The 25,325-nt window shown below is 37.9% G+C and overlaps 2 protein-coding genes across 3 annotated transcripts in view; both read right to left on the reverse strand.

Moving 5' to 3' along the window:
• LOC122480747 (guanylate-binding protein 1-like) overlaps positions 1 to 25,325 on the reverse strand; it is a 175,744-nt gene that overhangs the window by 32,566 nt on the left and 117,853 nt on the right. The window lies entirely within an intron of this gene.
• LOC122480744 (guanylate-binding protein 4-like) overlaps positions 15,610 to 25,325 on the reverse strand; it is a 35,889-nt gene continuing 26,173 nt past the window's right edge. For both annotated transcript variants that reach the window (XM_043575516.1, XM_043575515.1), the window contains 2 exons: positions 21,639 to 21,706; positions 15,610 to 16,462 (listed from right to left, as the gene is read on the reverse strand). In XM_043575516.1, the coding sequence (XP_043431451.1) occupies positions 21,659 to 21,706 (48 nt within the window). In that variant the 3' untranslated portion in view covers positions 15,610 to 16,462; positions 21,639 to 21,658. The remainder of the gene's footprint in view (positions 16,463 to 21,638; positions 21,707 to 25,325) is intronic.

Here is a 25,325-nt window from a genome sequence, read left to right on the forward strand (position 1 = left end):
TCTTTTCTACCTGTCACAGTGTAGTAATAACGGCTTGCGGGAATTTTCCTACTGCTGATTATGCATCATGATGTAAAGGTGTCAGTACAGAGGCCACATATGAGATCACATCTTAAGGGCTCCAGCACCAGTGTATGTGAGTAGTGGATACAAAACATGATTTGTAGTGAAAAGCACCAAAGCCATTCTCTGCAAACATTTTCCAATCATGAGTTACATAGCTTTTTAAGTGAGGAATTCAGTTCTTCAGTTCCTATGGCATTTGTCTTTCTCTGACTGGCTTATCATTTTGCTTAGCATTATACTCTACCTCCATTCATGTTGTTGCAAATGACAAGATGCCATTATTTTTTATGGCTGAATAATATTGCATTGTATGTCTATACCACCTCTTCTTTATCCTTTCATCTCTAGATGGACACATGGGCTCCTTCAGTTTGGCTATTGTAAATAAGGCTGCAGGAAACATAGGGGTACATATATCCTTTTGAGTTAGTGTTTTTGTATTCTTTGGGTAAATACCTAGCAGTGCGATTACTGGACCATATGGTAGTTCTATTTTTAATTTTTTGAGGAATCTCCATACTGTCTTCCACAGTGGCTGCACCAGTTTGCATTCCCGCCAACAGTGCAAGAGGGTTTCTTTTTCTCCACATCTTTGCAAGCACTTGCTGTTTCTTGAATTTTTGACTTTAGCCCTTCTGACAGCTATGAGGTGATATTGCATTGTGATTTTGATTTGCATTTCTCTGATAGTGAGTGATGTTGAGCATCTTTTCATGTGTCTGATTGCCATCTGTAGGTCTTTTTTTTTTTTTTTAATGTCTGCTTATGTCTTCTGCCCACTTTTTAATTGGATTATTTGTTTCTTTGGGTGTTGAGTTGTATCAGTTATTTATGTATTTTGGATACTAACCCTTTATCAGATATGTCTTTTGCAAATATCTTCTCCCATCAGTAGGTTGTCATAGTTTTCTTGGTTGTTTTCTTTGCTGTGCGGAAGCTTCTTATTTTGATAAAGTCCCAATAGTTTATTTTTGCATTTTTTCCCTTGCCTCAGGACTCATTATCTAGAAATATGTTACAGCTGGTGTCAGAGAAATTACTGTCTGTGCTCTCTTCTAGGATTTTTATGGTTTCAGGTCTCACATTTAGGTCTTAATTCATTTTGAATTTATTTTTGTGTAAATTTAAAAAAGTGGTCCAGCTTCATTCTTTTGCATGTAGCTTTCCAATTTTCCAAACACTATTTGTTGAAGAGACTTTTTCCTATTGCATATTCTTGCCTCCTTTGTCCAAGATGAATTGACCATATAATGGTGGTTTATTTCTGGACTCTATTCTGTTCCATTGATCTGTGTGTCTATTTTTGTGCCAGTACTATACTGTTTTGATTACTACAGCTCTGCGAAATAACCTGAAATCTGGAACCGTGATACCTCCAGCTTTGTTTTTCTTTTTTTTTTTCAAGATTGTTTTGGCTATTTGGGGTCTTTTGTGGTTCCATACAAATTAGGAATTGTTTGTTCTAGTTCTGTGAGAAATGTTATTGGTATCTTGATAGGGATTGAATTAAATGTGTAGACTTGCTTTGGGTAGTATAGACATTTTAACAATATATGTTCTTCCAATCCATGAGCATGGAATGTATTTCCATTTCCATTTGTTTGTGTTGTCTTCAATTTCTTTCATCAATGTTTTATAGTTTTCAGAATATAGGTCCTTCACTTCTTTGGTTAAATTTATTCCAAGGTATTTTATTACTTTTGATCCAACTGTAAAATGGGATTTTTGAGACTGCAATTATTCAAAGGCCAAGTTCTTCCTCGGGTCAGTTCTCAGTGTAGGTTATAGTTATCATTAGCATGATATACCAAATGTTAAATGCCATTAGAATCACTATGTTATTTGTATATACAGTCCAGGGGCACATGTTTCAATGATTCCATTATCCTCTCAATTCATTCATAGCTTGTAAGTGTCTTTACCAACAACCTGAAGCCAGCATATGTTGACCTCCAACCCCCTGCTCTTGTCTTCTATTTTAGTGTCCATCTTTAATGATGTTAAAGAAACATGTATGATATCCTTGTTTTTAGTCAGAGACATTACTATTCATTTGATATAAACAAGGCTGCATTCAGACTTGCTACTTTATAGGTTTCCTGATTAGCTAAAATATGGATTGGTTACTATTAATAGCATGCTTATATCATTAACTGTAACTAGTGCTGGTTAAGGCCAGTCCCCCATGTAGTAGATTTGATTATTCAACATGCATTCACTCTTCCCACTGCACTATTTATGATGAGCTTTACCATGGGACTTTCTTTGCAAATTAAAAATGGGCAGAAGAGACAGTGTGTCATTCCTGGGCAGAGTTTTTAAAAGATATTATAAATTCACACCAGCCCTGTTGTGCACCATTTGCACTCCACAATGGGGACAGCAGACTCCCAGAAAGAACTGCCCCTTCAAGTCACAAGTAAAAAGGATACAAGAAATAGTATTGAACCTAACCCTGGAGGATAACTTATACAGCTAATTTGAGTTACCTGAACAAGAAATATTTAATTTATTTATTCTTATTTCTGAGAGAGAGAGAGAGAGGGAGAGAGAATCCAAAGCAGGCTCCAGGCTCCCAGCTGTCAGCAGAGAACCCGATGTGGGGCTCAAACCCATGAACTGTGAGATCATGACCTGAGCTGAAGTCAGATGCTTAACTGACTCAGCCACCCAGGCGCCCCCACAATAATGCTGTTCTAGTTGATCATTACTTGTGCCATGATTTGGCATAGGGGTTATATTGTGACTGCCGTTACTTTTTTCTTTTCTTTTCTGGGGATACAGAGAGGAATAAGGTATGGTTTCCGCCTTCAAAGTGCCTTAAGAACAATAACAACAAGAGTTAGCTTTATTTGTTAGTAACAGAAAAACCTGAGTAGATTGTTGCATAAAGATGATAGAAGTTGCTTTTTTTGTGTGTTTACTTGTTTTCATTTTTAATTCTCACAATAAAAGTCTGTAAAGTCTGAAAGTAATTAATCCAGAATTGGAATTGAGGCTCTGCTCAACAAAGTCAACAGGGGCACAATACTCTTCTTGGAACATGACTAGGGATGATATGATATTATAGTCATCCACTCAATGAACCTGAGGAAGAGAGCAAAATCAAAAGTAAAGGTAATTTTTGGTGTTCTCTACTACTTAGGACAAATATACCTATGTCAGTGGACTAAAGTGAAGAACGTGTGTAAGAGAAGAGTTTGGAAGGTCCACCTTTTCCTCAGGAATCCAAAGACATTTGCTTTCTTATTCATCGCCACCTCCCTGGAAGGGTTGAACATTTCTTCAAATTACTCTGAACGTTGACTTTAGGGTCCTTGGCACATGTGATAAATCATGAACTTTATTTCAACAGTGTGTCCCTTAGGATGTATTTCTTGGGTAGCACCATAGTGGGAAAGAAGTTTTCAATTTTTTTCTCTTTTTTTAAAATTGTGGTAAGAAACATAAAATTAACCATTTCAAGTATATGGTTCAGTAATATTATGTATATTCACATTATTGTGCAACCATTTGTCCTTTTCTTTCGAGAGAAAGAGAGAGAGAGAGAGAGAGAGAGAGAGAGAGAGATTCCCAAGCAGGCTCTGTGCTGCCACCACAGAGCCCAAAGTGGGGCTCAATCCCACAAACTGTGAGATTATGACCTGAGCTGAAATCAAAAGTCCAATGTTTAATCAACTGAGTCACCCAGGCGCCCACCCACCATTTGTCCTTTTTAAAAAAGTACTTATTTTGATGAGTAATCAATTTTTTTAACATAATAATTAGAAAATACAGGTAAACAAAGAAAACCAACAAATCCTTTAAAAATTTTACATGTCTGGGACACCTGGGTGGTTCGGTCATTTAAGCGTCCAACTTCAGTTCAGGTCATGATCTCATGGTTCGTGAGTTCAAGCCCCACATCAGGCTCTGTGTTGACAGTTCAGAGCCTGGAGCTTGCTTTGGATTCTGTGTCTCCCTCTCTCTCTGCCCCTCCTGTGCTCATGCTCTGTCTCTCTCTAACAAATAAACATAAGAAAATTAAAAAAATTTTTTACACGTCTGTTGATTAGGAGAAATTTCTACAAAATGACTTTAAGCCATTCAACAACTTTCTCTCTTCTCTGCCCCTGTGCCTGTGTCTGTCTCCAGACTGGTAGGTCATATTCATATCTTGACATGACCTTTGGCATTTCTAGGGTCCAGATTGTGGACACTCAAATCAGGGCAGTTAGACAGAGTTTCTCTTTGGAGGTGACTTGTAAGCTGAGAACAGATGGAAAGAGTTGAGTTTGTGGAAGGTGGACACTGGAGATTATTCTAAGCAGAGTATACACAATACCAAATTCTGGTCGTAAATGTGGGTTTACTAATTAAATTCTCTTTGAGGGAAGGCACTATAAGATAGAAGGATGTGCAGTTGGGTATTGGATAGGAAGTCCTCTGCTCTCTGGATTGTAGTGATTGTGAAAATTGAGCAAATCTGCCTCTAAATTTGGCCTTCTAACCTGGGAAAGTCAGAAACATACTGCTGAATCTACTTCATGTTTTAAATATCACTAGAATTGACATAGGCAGAGCTCCTCAGGAATTGATGCTGTACCTATCATCTGAGCATGTAACAAACAGCATTATAGCTAGAAGTGACTGTGGCTAGAAATCTGATATAATAAATATATAACCTTTTCTTAAATGGTCCCTTTATATTCCTCCCCAAATGGATAGTTCTTTGTGCTCTTAATATTTCAGTAAAAAGTTTCTTTTTTCTCTCTATGCCTTTCTTTAGTTTTCTACAGGAAATTTAAAATACATATTATTTTTGATTGTCTTAGGTATTAACCTGGATCATACCTATGCTACTTTAAAAAGAGACCTCAAAGTTCTCTTTAAAAGAGAAGACAAAGTCCTATAGCTTAAAAATTCGGAGGATTATTTCATGGTACAGTACAAATTTTTCCAAGTTTGTGGATCAGCTTTTCATCACACATATCTGAATACTTCCCTACCTGGATTACCATGCATTCAAGAAGAAAATATTATATAAATGAGCCCAGATAGTTTCTGTGTATTGGCCCCTAAGTTGTTTATTTCTTTACTGCAGGCTGAGATCTGTTAGCTGAAAAGCTGACTGGCACCAAATTCAAGTTTTACACATGTAATTGTTTTAATTTAGCCCCCTCCCCCAAGTAGATTTTTAGCCATCTAAAACCTGCTTGCTTTATACACCCTATGAAATTTTGCCCAACATTTGCTGGCAATAGATAAACCCTGGGTCATAAAGACACCAAACCACTGCTGGCCTTCAGAGTTTTCTGACATAGAGACCTCATCACTGTGCTGTTGAACACCTGCTAAGTGACATCTCTATCACCTACACACAGAAACTTCCTGTTTGATTCTCCTCTCCTCCAGTTTTCTGGTGCTCCTCCTCTGCTGAGTAGTGATTCCTATGCCTTACTCTCTAGGCAGATTTCTTCTGTGAGGGAATTTTCTTGCTGTAAACCTGTCAAGGCATTGCCCTTACGGAGATGATAGATAGATAGATAGATAGATAGGTGATACAGATGATGCAAGGGGAGGGCATTTAACCCAAGTTGGGTTAATCACAGATCACCCAGCTTTCTTAGAAGAACAGAGACTGATTCAGGAGGAGAAATAAACATATGACCCAAATCAGAGTTATCAGAATTCATCCTCTGATCAGAGAGCCTTCTTTTTTGTCCTCTTTAATCATGAGGATGCAAGCATGTGAATCTTGAAATGAAACAGAAGAAGAAAAAAAAATAAATCAAGAGACTTTCTTCCAGCTCCCATGTGTCATTGCAATGGAATGTAATGTTTTTAAGTACAACATTCAATAAGTCTTATTACAGAAGAGTCCATTGGTAAGAGAAGAGTTACAATCAAAATGTCTTCCTAGACTGACAGCACAAACTCCACAACTAAAGGGAGAGAAGAGGCCACATTGAAGAATGTAGGAAGTGTGGAGATGTGGTTTAGGGGAGAAATGGATTGCAGGTGCTGCAGAAGGGAAGGATCTGTGATTATGGAGAAGGGCAAGAAAGAGACAGGAGCACACAGGGGAACTCACAATTTCCCCAAAGCCATTGGCCTGGAAAATGAAAAGGGCTGAAATATGTGAGTTCTTGTAACCAGTGGGGATTAAAGTCTACAGTTTTAAAGGTCAGAGAGCATGGCTGGGATGGAGCCCAGAGGGCATTGTGCTGCTCCTAGAGAAAAGACAGGCAAACAACCCAGGGGCAGACAGCATGGAAGTGGCTATTTGGGGAATGCCTTGGGCTCACAGTGGTGAGACTGTTCACTCTTCTCTGAGTATGTCCCTGAAAGGCAGAGTTTGCAGAGATGTGTCTTTAGGAACAAAGGAACTGACTGGTATCATTTACCTCCCCCTTCTCTCAGCATAAACACAGAAGCAGTGCACTGACACTGGCTGCCTAACTTGCTTACACCAAGCCCCACCCCCATATAGTATGGTAGGATGGCCCTTCTCAGTCAAGCTTGCTTCAGTTCCCAGTGTGGTCAGGCCCCTCTCCCAGAAGGCCAGCACAAACCCCTGTCCACACCATGTCTCCCAACCAGAGAGTTCTGCAGGGCATCAGTTCTGGTGGAGTTGGTGTTAGGTCTCATTTTCATAAGCAGACCAGAGCACATCTAGTAAAAATTGGAACATTCAGGCAGGGACCAAACACTGCTCACAGCAGGCAAGGAGAACTTCTGCATGTGACTGGCCTAATCAATACAGCAGCCAAAACACAACAGCACAGTGCATGTAGCACACACCAGAGATACACCCAGGTCCTGGGCACTACTTGATCTCTTAACTGACATTTCTAACAGAGAAGAAGGCAGAGACTTAGACAAAATCCCAAGATGAAGGGATTTGTCCCAAATGAAAGAACAAGATAATGCCATGGCCAGATATCTAAGAAAAATAGAGATAAGTAACATACCTGAGGGAGAATTTAAAGTAACAATCATAAGGATACTCACTGGGTTTGAGAAAAGAATAGAAGACATCCATGAGACCTTTACCACAAAGAAAAAAGAATTTAAAAGAATCAATCAAAGATAAAGAGTGCAATAACGGAGACTGGAAACAGGCTTGATGCAATGAACGGCAGGCTGAAAGAAGCAGAGGAACAAATCAGTGGCCTAGAAGACAAAATAATAGAAAATAATGAAGCTGAACAAAAAAGAGAAAAAAGAATTATGCAATACAAGAATGGACTTGGGGAACTCAGTGACTCCATCAAAAGTAATAACATTCATATTATAGAGTCCTAGAAGAAGAGAGAAAAAAGAGGGAAGAAAATTTATTTCAAGAAATTATAGCAGAAAGTTTCCCTGATCCGAGGAAGAAAAGAGATATCCAGATCCAGGAGGCACAGAGAACTCCCATCCAAATCAACAAATGCAGGGGTGCCTGGGTGGCTCAGTTGCTTAAGCGTCTGACTTTGGCTCAGGTCATGATCTCACTGCCCATGAGTTCAAGCCCCACATCAGGCTCTGTGCTGACAGCTGACAGCTGACAGCTTGCAGCTCAGAGCCTGGAGCCTGCTTCAGATTCTGTCTGTCTCTCTGCCCCTCCCCCACTAGTGCTCTGTCTCTCTCTGTCCCTCAAATATGAATAAACATCAAAAAAATTAAAAAATCAACAAAAGCAGGCCAACAACAAGACACATTATAATTCAATTTGCAAAATATAGTGATAAAGAAAAAAATCTTAAAAGGAGCAAGACAAAAGAAGTCCTGAACTTATAAGGGAAAACCCATAAGGCTAGCAGGAGATTTCTCAACAGAAACTTGGCAAGCCAGAAGGGAATGGCATGATATATTCAAAGTGATAACTGGGAAAAATCTGTAGCCAAGAGTACTCTATCCAGTAAGGCTATCATTCAGATAGAAGGAGAGATAAAGAGTTTCCCAGACAAACAAAAACTAAAAGAGTTCGTGACCATTAAACCAGCCCTGTAAGAAATATTAAAGGGGATTCTTTGTATGCAAAGGAGAGACCAAAAGTGTCAAAGATAAGAAATGATCAGAGAAAATCTCCAGAAACAATGACAAAACAAGTAATTAAATGACAATACATATCTATCAATAATTACTTTGAGTTAAATGGACTAAATGTTCCAATCAAAAGACATAGGGTGTTTGAATGGATAAAAAAACAATACCCATCTATGTGTTGCTTACCAGAGACTTATTTTAGACTTAAAGACACCTGCAGGTCAGAAGTGAGGGGGTGGAGAAACATTTATCACACAAATGGATGTCGAAAGAAAGCCACAGTAGCAATACTTATATAAAACAAACTAGACTTTAAAACAAAGTTGGTAACAGGAGACAAAGGTCATTATATAATCATAAAGGGGACAATACAACAAGAAGATATAACAATTGTAAATATTCATGCACCCAACATGAAAGAACCCAAATATATAAAGCAACTAATAACAAACATAAATGAACTAATTGATAATAACACAATAATAATAGGGGACCCCACTTACATCAATGGACAGAGCATCTAAGCAGAAAATCCACAAGGAAACAATGGCTTTGAATGACATACTAGAACAGACTGATTTAACAGATATATACAAAACATTCCATCCTAAAACAGCAGCATACACATTCTTTCTAATGGAACATTCTCTAGAATAGATCACATATTAGGTCAAAAAACAGGCCTCAACAATACAAAAAGATTAAAATCATACCATGTACCTTTTGTGACCACAATGCTATGAAACTAGATGCCAACCACAAGAAGAAATACAGAAAGACCACAAATACATGAAGGTTAAACAATATGCTACTAAAGAATGAATGCATCAACCAGGAAATCAAAAAAGAAATAAAAAAAAAAATACATGGAAACAAATGAAAATGAAAACACAATGGTCCAAAACCTTTGGGATGCAGCAAAAGAGGTCATAAGAAGGAAGTATATAGCAATACAGGCCAACTTCAAGAAGCAAGAAAAATCTAAAACAATCTAACCTTATGCTTAATGGAGCTAGAAAAAGAACAACAAATAAAGCCTAAAGTCAGCATAAGGAAGGAAATAATAAAGATTAGAGCAGAAATAAATGACAGAGACACTAAAAAACAAAACAAAACAAAACAAAACAAAAACCCAATAGAACAGATCAATGAAACCAGGAGCTGGATCTTTGAAACAATTATTAAAATTGATAATTCCCTAGTTAGACTTACCAAGACAGGGAGAGAGAACCCAAATAAATTCACAAATGTGAGAAGGGAGATAACAACCTATACCACAGAAATATACACAATTACAACAGAATATTATGAAAAACTATATGCCAACAAATTGGACAACCTGGAAGAAATTATTAAATTCCTAGAAACATACAAGCCACCAAAATTGAAACAGGAAGAAATAGAAACTTTGAACAGACTGATAATAGGAAAGAAACTGAATCAGTAATCAAAAAATTCCCAACAAACAAAAGCCCAGGACCAAATGGCTTCATAGGTGAATTCTACCAAACATTTAAAGAAGAGTTAAAGGGCGCCTGGGTGGCTCAGTCGGTTAAGCTGCCGACTTCGGCTCAGGTCATGATCTCGCGGTCCGTGGGTTCAAGCCCCGCGTCGGGCTCTGCACTGACAGCTCAGAGCCTGAAGTCTGTTTCGGATTCTGTGCCTCCCTTTCTCTGACCCTTCCCTGTTCATGCTCTGTCTCTCCCTGTCTCAAAAATAAATAAAACGTTAAAAAAAAATAAAGAAGAGTTAATACGTATTCTTTTCAAACTACTCCAGAAAATTGAAAAGGAAAACTTCCAAACTCATTTTATGAGGTCAGGATTACCTTCATTCCAAAAGCAGGCAAAGCCTCTGCTAAAAAAGAAAATTACAGGCCAACATTCCTGATTAACATGGATGCAAAAATTCTCAATAAAATACTAGCAAACAGAATCCAACAATACATTTAAACAATCATTCACCACAATCAAGTGGGGTTTATTCCTGGGTTGCAAGGGTGGTTCAATATTTGCAAATCAATCAACATGATGCACCACATTAATAAAAGAAGAGATAAGAGCCACTAGATAATTTCAGTGGATGCAGAAAAAGCATTTGACAAAGTTCAACATACATTCATGATAAAAACTCTAACAAAGTAGGTTTAGAGGGAACATACCTCAATGTAATAAAGGCTATATACGAAAAACAGCTAATATCAGACGTCAACATAATAAAGGCCATATATGAAAAACAGTGAGTATCATCCTTAATGGCCAAAAACTGAGAGCTTTTCCTCTACAGTCAGGGACAAGACAGGGATGTCCACTCTCACCACTGTTATTTAACCTAGTACTGGAAGACCAGCCTCAGCAATTAGACAATAAAAAGAAATAAAAGGCACCCAAAATCAGCAAGAAAGAAGTAAGATTTCACTATTTGCAGATGACATGATACTCTATATAGAAAACCTGAAATACTCCATCAAAAATCTGCTAAAACTGACGCCCAAATTCAGGAAAGTAGCAGGATAGAAAATCAATGTACACAAACCTGTTGCATTTCTATACACCAATAATGAAGCAGCAAAAAGAGAAATTAAGGAATCGATCCCATTTACAACTACACTGAAAACAATAAGATACCTAGGAATAAACCTAACCAAAGAGGTGAAAGACCTGTACTGTGAAAACTAAAAAACACTGATGAAAGAAACTGAAGATGACATGACAATATGAAAAGACAGTCCATGCTCACAGATTGGAAGAGCACAAATTGTTAAAATGTCTATGCTACCCAAAGCAATTTATACATTTTATAAAGTCCCTACTGAAATACCAACAGCATTTTTCACTGAACTAGAACAAAGAATCCTAAAATTTGTATGGAACCACAAAAGACTCAGAATACCAAAGCAACCTTGAAAAGTAAAAGCAAAGTTGGAGGCATCACAATTCTGGACTTCCAAATTACATTACAAAGCTGTAGTAATCAAAACTGCCACAAAACAGACACACAGATCAATAGAACAGAATAGAAAATCCAAAAATGAACCTACACCTATATTGTCAGTTAATATTCAACAAAGCAGAAGGAATATCCAATGGGAAAAAGACCATCTCTTCAACAAATGGTGCTGGGAAAACTGGAAACCTACATGCAAAAGAAGGAAACTGGACCACTTTCTTACACCAATCAGAAAAATAAGTTCAAAATGGATTAAAGACTTAAATGTGAGACTTGAAACCTTAAAAATCCTAGAAGAGAACACAAGCGGCAACCTTTCTGACATCAGTTGTAGCACCTTCTTTCTAGGTATGTATACTAAGGCAAGGAAAACAAACACAAAAATAAACTATTGGGACTTCATCAAAATAAGAAGCTTCTGCACAGTGAAGGAAACAGTCAACAAAATTAAAAGGTAGCCTATGGAATGGGAGAAGATATTTGCAAAACACATATCTGATAAAGGGTTAGTATCCAAAATATATAAAGAACTTATCAAACTGAACACCTAAAAAACAAATTATCCAGTTAAGAAGTGGACAGAAGATATGAATAGACATTTTCCAAAGAAGACATCCAGATGACTAACAGACAAATGAAAAGATGCTCAACATCACTCATCAGGGAAATTCAAATAAAAACTAAAATGAGATATCACCTCACACCTGTCAGAATGGCTAAAATCAACAACACATGAAACAAGTGTTGGCAAGGATGTGGAGAAAGGGAATTCTCTTGCACTGCTGGTAGGAATGCAAACTGGTGCAGCCACTGTGCAAAACAGTATGGAGTTTCTTTGAAAAGTTAAAAATAGAACAACCCTACAACTGAGCAATTGCACTACTAGGTATTTACCCAAAGGATATAAAAATACTAACTCAAAGAGATACATAGCAGCATTTATACAATATTTATACAGTTTCTATAGCAGCATTACCTACAATAGCCAAACTATGGAAATAGCCCAAGTGTCCATCAACTGATGAATGGATAAAGAAGATATGAGATGTATGTATGTCTACACACACACACACACACACACACTGGAATATTACTCAGCCATAAAAAAGAATGAAATATTGAGAGAGAGAGAAACCATAAGAGACTCTTTACAACAGAGAACAAACTGAGGGTTGATGGAGGGAAGTGGTTAAATGGGGGACGGGTTAAATGGGTGATGGGTATTAAGAAGGGCGCTTGTCATGTTGAGCACTAGGTGATATATGTAAGTGATAAATCACTAAATTCTACTCCTGAAAACAAACAAAATACAATGAAATCTTGCCATTTAAAATGATATGGATGGAACTAAGTGAATGCTAAGTGAAATAAGTTAGATAAAGACATATAGTGTATGATTTCACTCATGTGGAATTTAAGAAACAAATGAGCAAAGGGATTAAAAGAGAAAGAGAGAGAGAGAGAGAGAGGCAAACCAAGAAACAGACCCTTAACTATAGAGAACAAACTGATGGGTTACCAGAGAAGAGGTGGGTGTGGGGATGGGTTAAATAGATGACAGAGATTAAGTAGTGCAAGTGCTGTGATGAGCACAGGGTGATGTATGGAAGTGTTATATTACTATATTTTACACTTGAAACAAATACAATACTGTATGTTAATTAGCTGGAATTAAAATAAAACTTAAAAAATCCCTACCTAATGTAATATAGTAAGTGTCAAATTGATTGAATTGAAACTACATTGTTTGTTTTTTAAGATTATGCATTTATTTTGAGAGAGAGAGAGAGAGAGAGAGAGAGAATGCATGAGCAGGGGGGAAGCAGAGAGGAAGAAAGAGAATCCCAAGCAGGCTCCATCCTGTCAGTGCAGTGCCCAACGTGGGGCTGGATCTCACAAACTGTGAGATCATGACCTGAACCAAGATCAAGAGTTGGATGCTTAACTGATTGAGCCACCCAGATGCCTGAAATTACATTCTTTGATGCCCTATGCATTATGTTAAATTAAGACTTTATTTTGTTTAGATCAGTTTTAGGTTTACATAAATAAAGCAAAAAGTAAGAGTTTCCATATATCCCTTAGCCCACTCCACCCCCCAGTTTTCCCCAATTATTTCCATCTTACATTATTAGCATGTACATTTGTTATGAATGCTGAATCAATGTTGAAAGATTATTAACTAAATTCCATATTAGGGTTCACTTAGTGTGGTACATTTTGTATGTTTTATATGTATGTACATACAGAATAGTTTCATTTCCCAAAAGACCTCCAGCTATTCATACCACGCTTCCTCCCTTTGAGCCTCTAGCAACCACTGGTATTTTTACTGTTTTACCTTTTCAGAATGTCATATAGTTGGATGACAATATGTAGCCTTTCAGATGGGCTTCTGAAATTTTCACTTAGCAAATTGTACTGAAGTCTGCTTACATCTTTTCGTGCCTTGAGAGCCCATTTCTTTTTAGGATTGAATTAACATTCCATTGACCAGTGTATATCACAATTTGTTTATCTATTCACCTGCTGAAGCATATGTTGGTTGCTTCTAAGTTTTGGCAATTATCTATAAAGCTACTTTCAACATCTGTGTGCAGGTTTTTTGTAAGTTAAGTTTTCAACTCATTTTGGTAAATAACTGGAGCACAATCCCTGGATCGGATGGTAAGTGTTAAGCACTGAGAGAAACTACAAAAATGTCTTCCAAAATGGCCAAACCATTTCGCAGTCCCACAGCAATGAATGGGAGTTATTATCACTTCATATCTTCTACTAGTATTTGGTGTCATCAGCATTTTAGGTTTTAGCCATTTTGGTTTGTGTTTAGTGGTATCTTTTGTGGTTTTATTTTTGTAAAATTATTTTTACAATTTTTTCTTTTTTTGACATATGTAAATATTCTCTATTTTTTTATTTTTTAATTTTATTTTTTAATATATGAAATTTATTGTCAAATTGGTTTCCATACAACACCCAGTGCACATCCCAAAAGATAGAATTTTTCCTTTTTAATTTTTTTTGTTTTCTTTTTCAACGTTTTATTTTATTTTTGGGACAGAGAGAGACAGAGCATGAACGGGGGAGGGGCAGAGAGAGAGGGAGACACAGAATCGGAAACAGGCTCCAGGCTCTGAGCCATCAGCCCAGAGCCCGACGCGGGGCTCGAACTCACGGACCGCGAGATCGCGACCTGGCTGAAGTCGGACGCTTAACCGACTGCGCCACCCAGGCGCCCCAGAATTTTTCCTTTTTAATGTTTATTTATTTTTGAGAGAGAGCAGGGGAGGGGCAGAGAGATGGGGGGACATAGAATCTGAAGCAGTCTCCAGGCTCTGAGCTGTCAGCACAGAGCCCAAAGCGGGTCTTGAACTCACGAACTGCCAAGATCATTATCTGAGCCAAAGTCGGAAGCTTAACTGACTATGCCACCCAGGTGCCCCTCTTCTTGTGGTTTTAATGTAGGGTTCTCTAAAGACATATGATGTGGGGCATCCTTTCAGATGCTTGCTTGACATCTGTGAATCTTTGTGAGGTGTCTGTTCAGATCTTTTGCCCATTTTTAAATTGGGTTGTTTTCTTATTCTTGAGTTTTAAGAGTTGTTTGTGTATTTTGGACATCAGTTCTTTATCAGACATGTTTTCTGTAAATTTTCTCTTAATGTGTACGTTGTCATTTCACTCTTTGAATATTGTGTTTTGAACATCAAAAGTTTTCAATTTCAATGAAGTACAACTTACCAATTTTCTTTTCATTGATTGTGATTTTTGGTAGTGTATCTAAAAAGTTATCAATAAACCAAAGGTCGCCTACGTTTTTCCTCTATGTTATCTTCTAGGAGTTTTATGTTTTACATTTAGATCTATGATCCAACTTGAATTCATTTTTGTCAAAATTGTTAAGATCTGTGTCTAGATTCTTTTTCTTTTCCTTCCTTCTTTTTTTTTTTTTTGTATATGAATGTGCAGTTGTTCCAGCAGCATTTATTGAAAAGATTATGCTTTATCCACTGATTTGCTCTTCCTCCTTTGTCAGAGATCAGTTAACTATAGTTGTGTGAATCTATTCCTGGGCCCTCTATTCTGTTCCAATGATCTACTTGTCTATTCTTTTTCCAATGCCACACAGTCTTGATCACTATAATTTTATAGTAAGTCTTAAAGCTGGGTAGTTTCAGTTTCTGACATTTTCTTCTCCGTCAGTATTTGCTGTATATTCTGGGTCTTTTGCCTCTCCATATGAACTTTATTTATTTATTATTTTTTTAAATTTTTTTTTCAACGTTTATTTATTTTTGGGACAGAGAGAGACAGAGCATGAACGGTGGAGGGGCAGAGAGAGAGGGAGACACAGAATCCGAAGCAGGCTCCAGGCTCTGAGCCATCAGCCCAGAGCCCGACGCGGGGCTCGAACTCAGGGACCGCGAGATCGTGACCTGGCTGAAGTCGGACGCCTAACCGACTGCGCCACCCAGGCGCCCCTCTCCATATGAACTTTAGAATTAGTTTGTCAATATCCACAAAATAACTTGCTGGCATTTTTACTGGGATTATATTGAATCTATAGAACTGACATCTTGACAATACTGAGTGTTCCCATTTATTTAGATTTTCTTTGTTTTCTTTCAACAGAGTTGTTATTTTCTTCATTAGACCTTACACATATTTTTTTTCAGATGTATAACCTAAGTATTTCTTTCTCAGGAGTGCTAACATAAATGATATTGTGTTATTAATTTCAAATTCCACGTGTTCATTGCTGATGTATAAGCAAGCAATTGATTTTTGTATGTAAACCTTGTATCCTGCAACCTTGCTATAATCACTTATTAGTGCCAGGAATTTTTTGTTGTTGTTGATGATGTTTTGAGACTTTCTACATAAAAAAATCTATATATCTTTCCTTTTCTTTTCTTGTCTTATTTCATTAGGACTTCCAGTATGATGTTCAATAGAAGTGAAAGCAGACATCATTGCCTTGTTCCTAATCTTACGGGAAAGCATCTAGCTTTTCACCATTAAGTATGCTTGTAGGTTTTTTTCAGCTATTCTTTATCAAGTTGAGGAAATACCCCACTATTCCTAATCTGTGAAAGGTTTCATTACGAGTGAGTGTTAGACTTTTGTCAAATGCTTTTTCTTCATTAATTGATATAATCATATTATTTTTCTTCTACTGTCTTGAGTTTATTAACCTAACTGTAAAAGCTGATGTGGCACCTTGCTTGGGAATTAGTTATTTGGCACCTAGTGTTCTCAGTCCAGGACACTTAGTGGACCCCTAACAGAAGAGTCCCATTTAGCATCCTGAAACATAAGAAGAAGGAGCCCCAAACTGATGATATCCTAAACCACATCGAGTTCCTGGAAATGCAGACTTTAAGCAGTTTCAGGCCATCAATCTATTTGATGCAATTCTTCAGCTGATAAAAATCTGGGGATAAAAGAATAAATAGTTTTAGAGTCAAGATCTATAGCTTTACAATATTCTTGAATAAGAGCAAGAGGCACTAGCTACTGTGACAGAAAGCTAAACACCACAAAACAAATACTCTGATATTGGTGGGACTGAGGAAATCTATATAAAAAAAAAGAAATAAGAAGAAACTGTTACTGCACAAATCTGAGTCAGTGAATCAGCTTAGTGAGATAGCTGTAATAAATATGTCATCTTGTTCATAATCACAGTGTGGGCTGAGCCAGTGGAAACAAGAGCTGCCCTTAGTTCAGCAGTTAGTATTTTTGAGCGTGGAGAAAAAGAGTGCAAAATTTAGGAGGTTTTTATATTTGTCTGATGGATATCAGAAGGAGAAGCTTCCTCTGTGACCTAGGTTCTAGATGCTAGCATTAAATATTTGCGAATGTGGAAAAGACAAAAGGTTTGCTAATGCCACTCTCTGAGAGGTCATGGTGTCCCTCTGTTCATTTCCCTCAGCCCAGGTTCAGGTGACTGTGACTTTTCCTTCACTCCACCCTGAATTTAGTATAATTTGTTTCATGATACATCTTTGATGGTGACTGTAGGTACTATCGGCATCTCCCATCCTAGTTTCTTGGCCACTCCTCAGTTTGCTCTGACCCTATTACTCCAGGAACAGATTCGATGTCTTGCAGTGAGGCTAACTGGAAACACCATATTCACCCTTGACCCAAAGATCCAATCTGTGAAATGAAAATAATAGATAGCCAGTTTGGTCTACTTGTATTGTTTGTGATATCTGGTTCAAGATAGTGAACAAGTAAATTTTTTTAATCTCCACTCTATTTTTATTTTTTTAATTTATTTAAAAAAATTTTTTTTTAACATTTATTTATTTTTGAGACAGAGAGAGACAGAGCATGAACAGGGGAGGGTCAGAGAGAGGGAGACACAGAATCTGAAACAGGCTCCAGGTTCTGAGCTGTCAGCACAGAGCCTGACACGGGGCTCGAACTCACGGACCTCGAGGTCATGACCTGAGCCGAAGTTGGCCGCTTAACCGACTGAGCCACCCAGGCGCCCCTTTATTTTTATTTTTTAGAGAGAAAGAGAGAGCACAAGCAGGGAAGAGGGGGAGGGGGAGGGAAGGAAGGGGAGAGAGAGAGAGGGAGAGAGAGAGAAAGAGGGAGGGGAGAGGAAAAGGGAGAGGGAGAGGGAGAGGCGGGGAGAGAGAGAGAGAGAGAGAGAGAGAGAGAGAGAGAAAGAGAATTCCAAGCAGGTGTGGAGTCTGATGAGGAGCTCCATCCCATGATCCTGGGATCACAACCTGAGCTGAAATCAAGAATCAGATGCTTAACTGATTTATTAGTTAAGCCACGCAGGCACCCTTTAATCTCCACTTTTTTTTTTTTAATTTTTTTTCAACGTTTATTTATTTTTGGGACAGAGAGAGACAGAGCATGAACGGGCGAGGGGCAGAGAGAGAGGGAGACACAGAATCGGAAACAGGCTCCAGGCTCTGAGCCATCAGCCCAGAGCCCGATGCAGGGCTCGAACTCACGGACCGCGAGATCGTGACCTGGCTGAAGTCGGACGCTCAACCGACTGCGCCACCCAGGCGCCCCTAATCTCCACTTTTAAAGTATCTTTAGGCATGTCATCAAACCTTGCCAGGATAGTTTATTTAAAGTTAAGGAATTTTCAAAATTGAGACTTTGTCATCAGCCCAACTAAAGGCTGCTGATAAAAGCTATTACTTTACGTTTTGCCTATTTGTCATTATTATATACCTCTCAGGCCTTCCAAACTAGTATTTCCACGGTTTTTGTGTATTTAAAAACAAAGTTCTTTGGCTAACCTGTATCTTGATGAACATGAATATTTTACCATTAAATGAGAAGTAATAACTGCTAACATAATGTTAAAAATAAAGTGCTTGGTTGTCTAAAAAAGCAACAATTAATTATATTCAGGATTTTAGATGGCCACAAGAAGAGGTGCCATTACTGCTGGATCTCAAAAGGTAACTCAGATTGCATCAAAGAAAAATGAGAGGAAATGTATTTTAGACCAAAAGAATGAAATGAGCAAATAAACAATGGTAGTGAGCAAACGCTAGGAATCCACTGGAGTTCACCATAGCCACAGGCTCATTAAGGATGAGGCTGAAAGATCAGGTGGGACCTGAATAATGGGATTTATTCCAAAGGCGTATAGAGTTCCACATTCTGATGGCAGGAGGAGAAAGAGTACAGTGAGGACACTGAAGATAGAGATCCCTTTAGAGGTTGCTGTCACAGCACCTCTGCTTCTACCACTCCAGGCTTGTGTGGAAGCAATCCTCCACAGGGTTCTGCAGGGATTCAGGTTCCTTCCATCTAGTTGTTCTGTACCCACTAAGAAAGCCTATTTATCTGCAAGGTCAAAGCTCCACTGCTGTCAAATTTGAACCAGTAGGAGGGAAAAGATGGAACTGGTGGAGTACAGGAGCAAATTTCTGTGGCCTAGACTCTCAAGTGACATACACATACTTCTGTTTCTATCTCCTGAGCAAACATAATCACATAGACCACTGCTAGCTTTAAGAGCAGCTAGAAAAATCTAACATCTAGCAAGGTTGTCAGGAGCTCATTTTGATAACAGAACTTTATAATAATTAGAGCTGACATTTCTTTTATTATTGTAAAAACATATGCAACAATATCTGAGACAGATAATTTTAAGAGTCCTGAAATTAAACTTGGCCATTTTAAGGGATGGACCCAAGCTGCACTAAGTACAGAGGTCCTGTACTTTCTGAGACACAGATATTGATGTAGGAGAGGGTGAGCACATGACTATCATCCAAATAAAAAGAGTCCTTCCTCACCAACTGGATCAAGGAATCCCCCTCTGTCTCTCTCATTTTTTGTTGCTGTTATTTTTCATTTTATTTATGAAGCTACAAAGATATGATTCTAGAGATGATGAATCTAAGGTTAGTTATCTTTGGATGTATAGCAGGATGTTTTCACTATTTAGCAATGAAAAAAAATAAATTTGGCGTCTCTCTTCCAGATTCCGTTATTTGGAAGAAAATTTGCTGACAAGAAAAATAACTTTTTTAAAGGCTTATTTATTTATTTTGAAAGAGAGTGTGCATGTGTGAGCAGGGGAGGAGCAGAGAGAAAGAGAGAGAGTGAGAGAGAGGGAGGATATCCCAAGCAGGTTCTGTGCTGTCAGCATGGAGCCCAACATTGGGCTTGATCTCACACAACATGAGATCATGACCCAAGCCCAAATCAAGAGTCACATGTTTAACCAACTGGGCCACCCAGGTACCCCAGGAGAAATAACTTTTTATATTTTGCAAGTCTAAGTACCAAGAGTATACTCCTGGTAAAAGAAGAATTGTTAAAATATTCTTAAACTGATGGAAGCTAATGAGATTTAATTTAATAGAAATGACTTTTTTCATGTTTTATCAATTTAACTCCTCCCAAATGCGGTAGCATGTTGTTTTAGAAATTGTGGTTCTTTGGCACCTCGTGCACTCATCTTTAGAGAATGGTGGAAATTCTCAGACAGGAAGAGTCTTGTTTAACATCCTGTTACACAAAGTTTGGTGAAAAACCACAAAGCTGCAAATGTACCAGCCCTTCCAGAAAAGCACAGACATGAAACAATTTCAGTTCAGAAATGTGGTGAGTGCAACTGATCAGTTAAAAAATTAAATGTCTTAAAATTTAAGGGACATAATTCCCTTTTAGGGACATAATTCACATGCTTAGGGAATTTTAGAACTGGAGAGTTTAGCAACTGTGATGTAAGAGTAAAAACAACCCAAAACCAAAATCACCTTGCATTTGCTGGATTTTGAAAAACACAGACTAAGCGAAGAGAAATCCAGAACTACATAAAATATAAGGCAATGGAACTTGCCTAGTGGTTTGGCTGTGATAAATATGGCAACTTGCCTCCATGTTGGATTGAAAAATGCATCAGTTCACTTAACTGAACTTAGGTTCAATCTTATTGCACCGAAAATATAGGTCTTAAAGGGAAAACTGAAATCACAGAGGATTTTAATTTGCAGGATGGATATCCAGGAAAGAGTCTCTAATAAGACTCGGACAGTAAAGTGCTAGTATAACATATTTATGAGTTCACAAAAGCGTCTTTCAAGCTACTGTGTCTTTTTTTAAAAAATTTTTTAAATATTTGTTTATTTTTGAGAGACAGAGAGAGACAGAGCACGAGTGGGGAAGGAGCAGAGAGAGGGAGACACAGAATCTGAAGCAGGCTCCAGGCTCCGAGCTGTCAGCACAGAGCCCCAAATGGGGCTCGAACCCATGAACCATGAGATCATGACCTGAGCCGAAGTCGGTGTTTAACCGATGGAGTCACCCAGGCACCCCTCTAAGTGTGTCTTTGTGCCCATTCTCCAAAGAGGTTGAGGCCATGTGCCCCGTTTCTTTCATCCACCCTTACACATGCAAGACAGCTTGTGCCATATCTCCTATGGTGACCATAGGTGGAGTCTGACACTTTGCTCATTCTTTTTTCAGGAGGACCCTTCACAGATGCAGATTGCTCTGATTCCCCTATAAAAGGTTCAAGTAAATGTACTAATGTACTAATATGAAAAACCCCCCACCCTTCTTCCAGAAACCGAATCAGAAGAACAGCTTAACAAAAGTCAACTGGCGTGACCCCTCTGTAGCCTATGGTTTCCGCTGTGGTATACTGAAGGCATACGTAAGTGCACCCTACCTCGAGTATAGTCCTTTTACACATTTCCAACACTTGTCAGGAATGATCCATTTTACGTCTAGGAATTGTTAAATTTGTGACTTAAATGTGCGGCCTCATTATTAAGGAGTACACATTCAAAGCCTCTTCAAGTCTGATTTATAAAGGGGAAATCATTATTTTTCTGGCTTAATATTTCCTTTTTACCATTTTTGAGGGGTATCAGAAAGCTCACACAATTAAAGAGGACAGACTTTAATATTTGGGGGCATTAATTATCCATATAAGCTACCCTACAGAAGAAAGGAAGACCTAACATAATATGTGAATTTCTAAGTGTCTCTGCTTTGGTCAGTACACATACACCTTAAACCTATAGCCTTTATATAGTGTTGTGCCCCAAAAGGTTAAAACATAGGTTTTAGGAACAAAAGCTGGAAGGATGAGTGGACTTACTCACCATCACACACAATGATATCCTCAGGGAATCTGTGCTTTTTGTCGCTGGAAACCGGAAGCTTCTAGTATCTATTAAAGAAATTGAAATCAGTGTGAATTCTTTACAATAAACCTCAAGACTCAGATGATTTAACTGTGATTTCTACAAACAAACATTTAGCAGTATTTTTTATATAAATTCTTGTCAGAGGTCGCCTGGGTGGCTCAGTCGGTTAAGCGTCCAACTTCAGCTCCGGTCCTGATTTTATAGTTCATGGGTTCAAGCCTCGCGATGGGTTCTGTGCTGACAGTTCAGAGCTTGGAGCCTGCTTCAGATTCTGTGTCTCCCTCTCTCTCCCTGCCCCTTTCCTGCTCATGCTCTCTTTCTGCCTCTTCCCTGCTCACACTTTATCTCTGTCTCAAGAATAAACATATATAAAAAATATTTTTTTAATAAAAAACAAAAAAAAGAATTTCTTGTTGGGCATCAAAAATAAGGCATGTTGGGGTGCCTGGGTGGCTCAATCAGTTAGGTGTGTGACTCTTAGTTTCAAGTCAAGTCATGATCTCATGGTTTGTGAGTTCAAGCTCTACAGTGGGCTCTAGGCTCTCAGTGCAGAGCCTGCTTGGGATTCTCTGTCTCCCTCTCTGTCTGCCCTTACTGCACTCTCTCTCTCTCTCAAAAATAATATAAATAAACAAAAAAATAAGGTATGTTTTCTAACTCATTATCCAAGAAAGTCCTTAATACCAAATATGACCACAGTTGTATAGAAAAAGTTTATGACAACTATAAGGAGGCAAAAATTCTAAATCAGATATTAGCAAACAATACAATCCCCATCAAAATTCCAATGATATTTTTCACAGAAATAGAAAAAATAATCCTAAAATTTATATGGAATCACAAAAGATCCCAAATAAAAAAAGTCATCCTAAGAAAGCAGAACAAAACTAGAGGTATCACATTTCCTGATTTCAAACTTTATCATGAAACTACGTAATCAAAACAGTTATCAAAAAATTAATAATAGAATTACCATATGAGCCAGCAATCCCACTGTGGGTATACTTCTGAAAGAAATGGAAGCACTATCTCGAAGAGATATATGAACCCCACGTTCACTGCAGCATGATTCACAGTAGCCAAAATGTGGAAACAACCTAATTTTTATCAATGGATTAATAGACAAAGACGATACGTGCATGTGTGTGTGTGTGTATACACTATTGTATAGACAATGGAATCGAGTATTACTGAGTCATGAAAAAGAAGGGAATCCTGTCATTTGCAACCACATGGATGAACACTGAGGGCATTTTGTTAAGTGAAATAAGTCAGACAGAGAAAGATGAATAATGTATGTTCCCACTTACATATGGAATCTTAAAAAGGTAAGGTCATAGAAATAGAGTATAATGGTGGTTGCCAGGGACTAAGGGGTAGGGGACATGGAGAGATGTTGGTCAAAGAGTACAAATTCTCAGATATAAGATAAGTAAGATATGGGATCTAATTAATGCACAACATGGTGACTATAATTAAAATACTGTATTACATACTTCTAAGTTGTTAAGAGAATAGATCTTAAGTGTTATCACCACACACACAAAAGTAATCACAATTATGTAAAAGGATGGAGGTGTTAACTAATCTTATTGTGGAAATAATTTTACAAAGTATATATGTATCCAGTCATCACATTGCACACATTAAACTTACATATGTTATATGTCAAAAAGATTTCAATAAATCTGGAGAAAAAAAGATCATGTCATCTGCAAAGAGAGATAATTTTACTTCTTCCTTTCTAGTTTGGATGCCTTCTATTTCTTTTTCTTGCTAATTGCTCTGGCTAGGACTTCCAGTACAATGCTGAATAGAATTGGTGAAGGAGTGCATTCTTGTCTTGTTCCCAATCTTAGCAGAAAAGCTTTCAACCTTTCACCATTGAGTGTGAAATTAGCTGTGAGTTTTTTATTTATGGCTTTGTTTCGTGGAGGTAGTTTCCTTCTACTTCTACTTTGTCGAGGGTTGTTAACATGAAAAGGTGTTGAATTTTGTCAGATGTTTCTTCCTTATGAACTGAGACTATCATTTTTCTCCCCTCCATTTTGTTAATGTCATGAATTACACTGGTCGATGATCATCCCTTAATCTAGGGGAGCGGGCAATGTGGCTTTTTCTTCATTGGGGTTCACTTGACTGTTGTGTTTACTTTGTTTTCTAGAGGTTCTATACGATTATTTTAGTCATATTATTATTATTATTGTTATTATTATTTTAATGTCTCTATGAGGGAACAAGGGCTTGGAGCTTCTAGTCTCCCATTTTGTGGGCATTATCTTCATAGTGAATTCTGTTTTGATCACACATAATATTTGTATTGGGGTCAAGCAAAATGTAATATAATTTTCCTGTGCTGGTATGTTCCCCCCTGCTGTTGGCCATGCAGATACTAGGTAGGCCAAAGGAGACCACTGGCATGGTCATATCAGCTTTCCTAAGCTTCCTTAACCTATTTCCTATATTCCTGGAGAGAGGACTGCTCTATTTTTTCTTTGAATTTCTATACAGCAGCCAACACTGAAGAGTCTTCTTAATAAATACATTTCCAAGGGCTATTCAACTCCAGCTTAAGAGGTGAGAAGGTAGCAACAAATAAGGCAGACTGTAGACTAAGTTTGAGGAAATAGAGATGGTAATGTAAAAATGGCCAAGCAACTTACATCTTACTTCATCCAAATACCATGTACACAAATGGCTTGAACTTGGCTTCTTACAAGATTGTCCAAGATGTGCTTGAAATCATTCTTTGATTACTTCAATGATTCAACAATTATTTACTATTCACTATTATGTAAGACACCTTTTACTGGGAGGCTTATCTTTGGGTATTTACAACATTTATTACAAAAGGAAGTTTATGACTAAACATGAAAGTGGTGAAGATCCCTTTTACTCTGCCCTATTGTCCTTTACTTCACTCTTAATCCTTTCCAGTTATCATTTCTTGTAAATACTGCTTTGTTGAGTGTTCCTCATTCTTTTTCCCTCTATGGTTATCATTCACTGCAGCTAGTATGTTTCCTAAGGCTTAAGGTGTTACCTGATAAAAAGTATGTCCTGAAAAGAGGCAGCTCATTCAGACAGAAGATAATGTATATGATGTGTGTTGGCCATATGTGTTAGGGAGATTTCATGGGGAAGTAGGGCTTATCCCTGCTTCTTTCCTTTACCAGAACATGCATATGGACAGTATGAGATGCATTCCTCTGAGTGATATCAATGGGTCACTAGGGACTGATTCAGCTACTGGACTTTCACTCCAATGGCTTTGGTTGGGGAAAGTAGAAGGTGGCTAAACTTTGACTCACAACCGTTAAGAAAACAGAACTGTGCCCTAAAGGCTTTAGAGAGAATGAAATCCAGAATCATGATATCTCCAGTTTTGTTTTTCTTTTTCATGACTGCTTTGGCTATCTGGGGTATTTTGTGGTTCCATACAAAGTTTAGGATTGTTTGTTCTAGCTTTGTGAAAAATGTTGGTGGTATTTTGATAGGGATTGCATTAAAATGTGTAGACTGCTTTGGTAGTACAGACATTTTAAGTATGTTTGTTCTTCTAATCCATGAGCATTGAATGCTTTTCCATTAAGAGCCATATTACAAAGCTGAGTCATCAAGATACTATGGTGCTGGCATAAA

Source organism: Prionailurus bengalensis, chromosome C1, assembly GCF_016509475.1.
Source record: "Prionailurus bengalensis isolate Pbe53 chromosome C1, Fcat_Pben_1.1_paternal_pri, whole genome shotgun sequence".
NCBI lineage: Eukaryota > Metazoa > Chordata > Mammalia > Carnivora > Felidae > Prionailurus > Prionailurus bengalensis.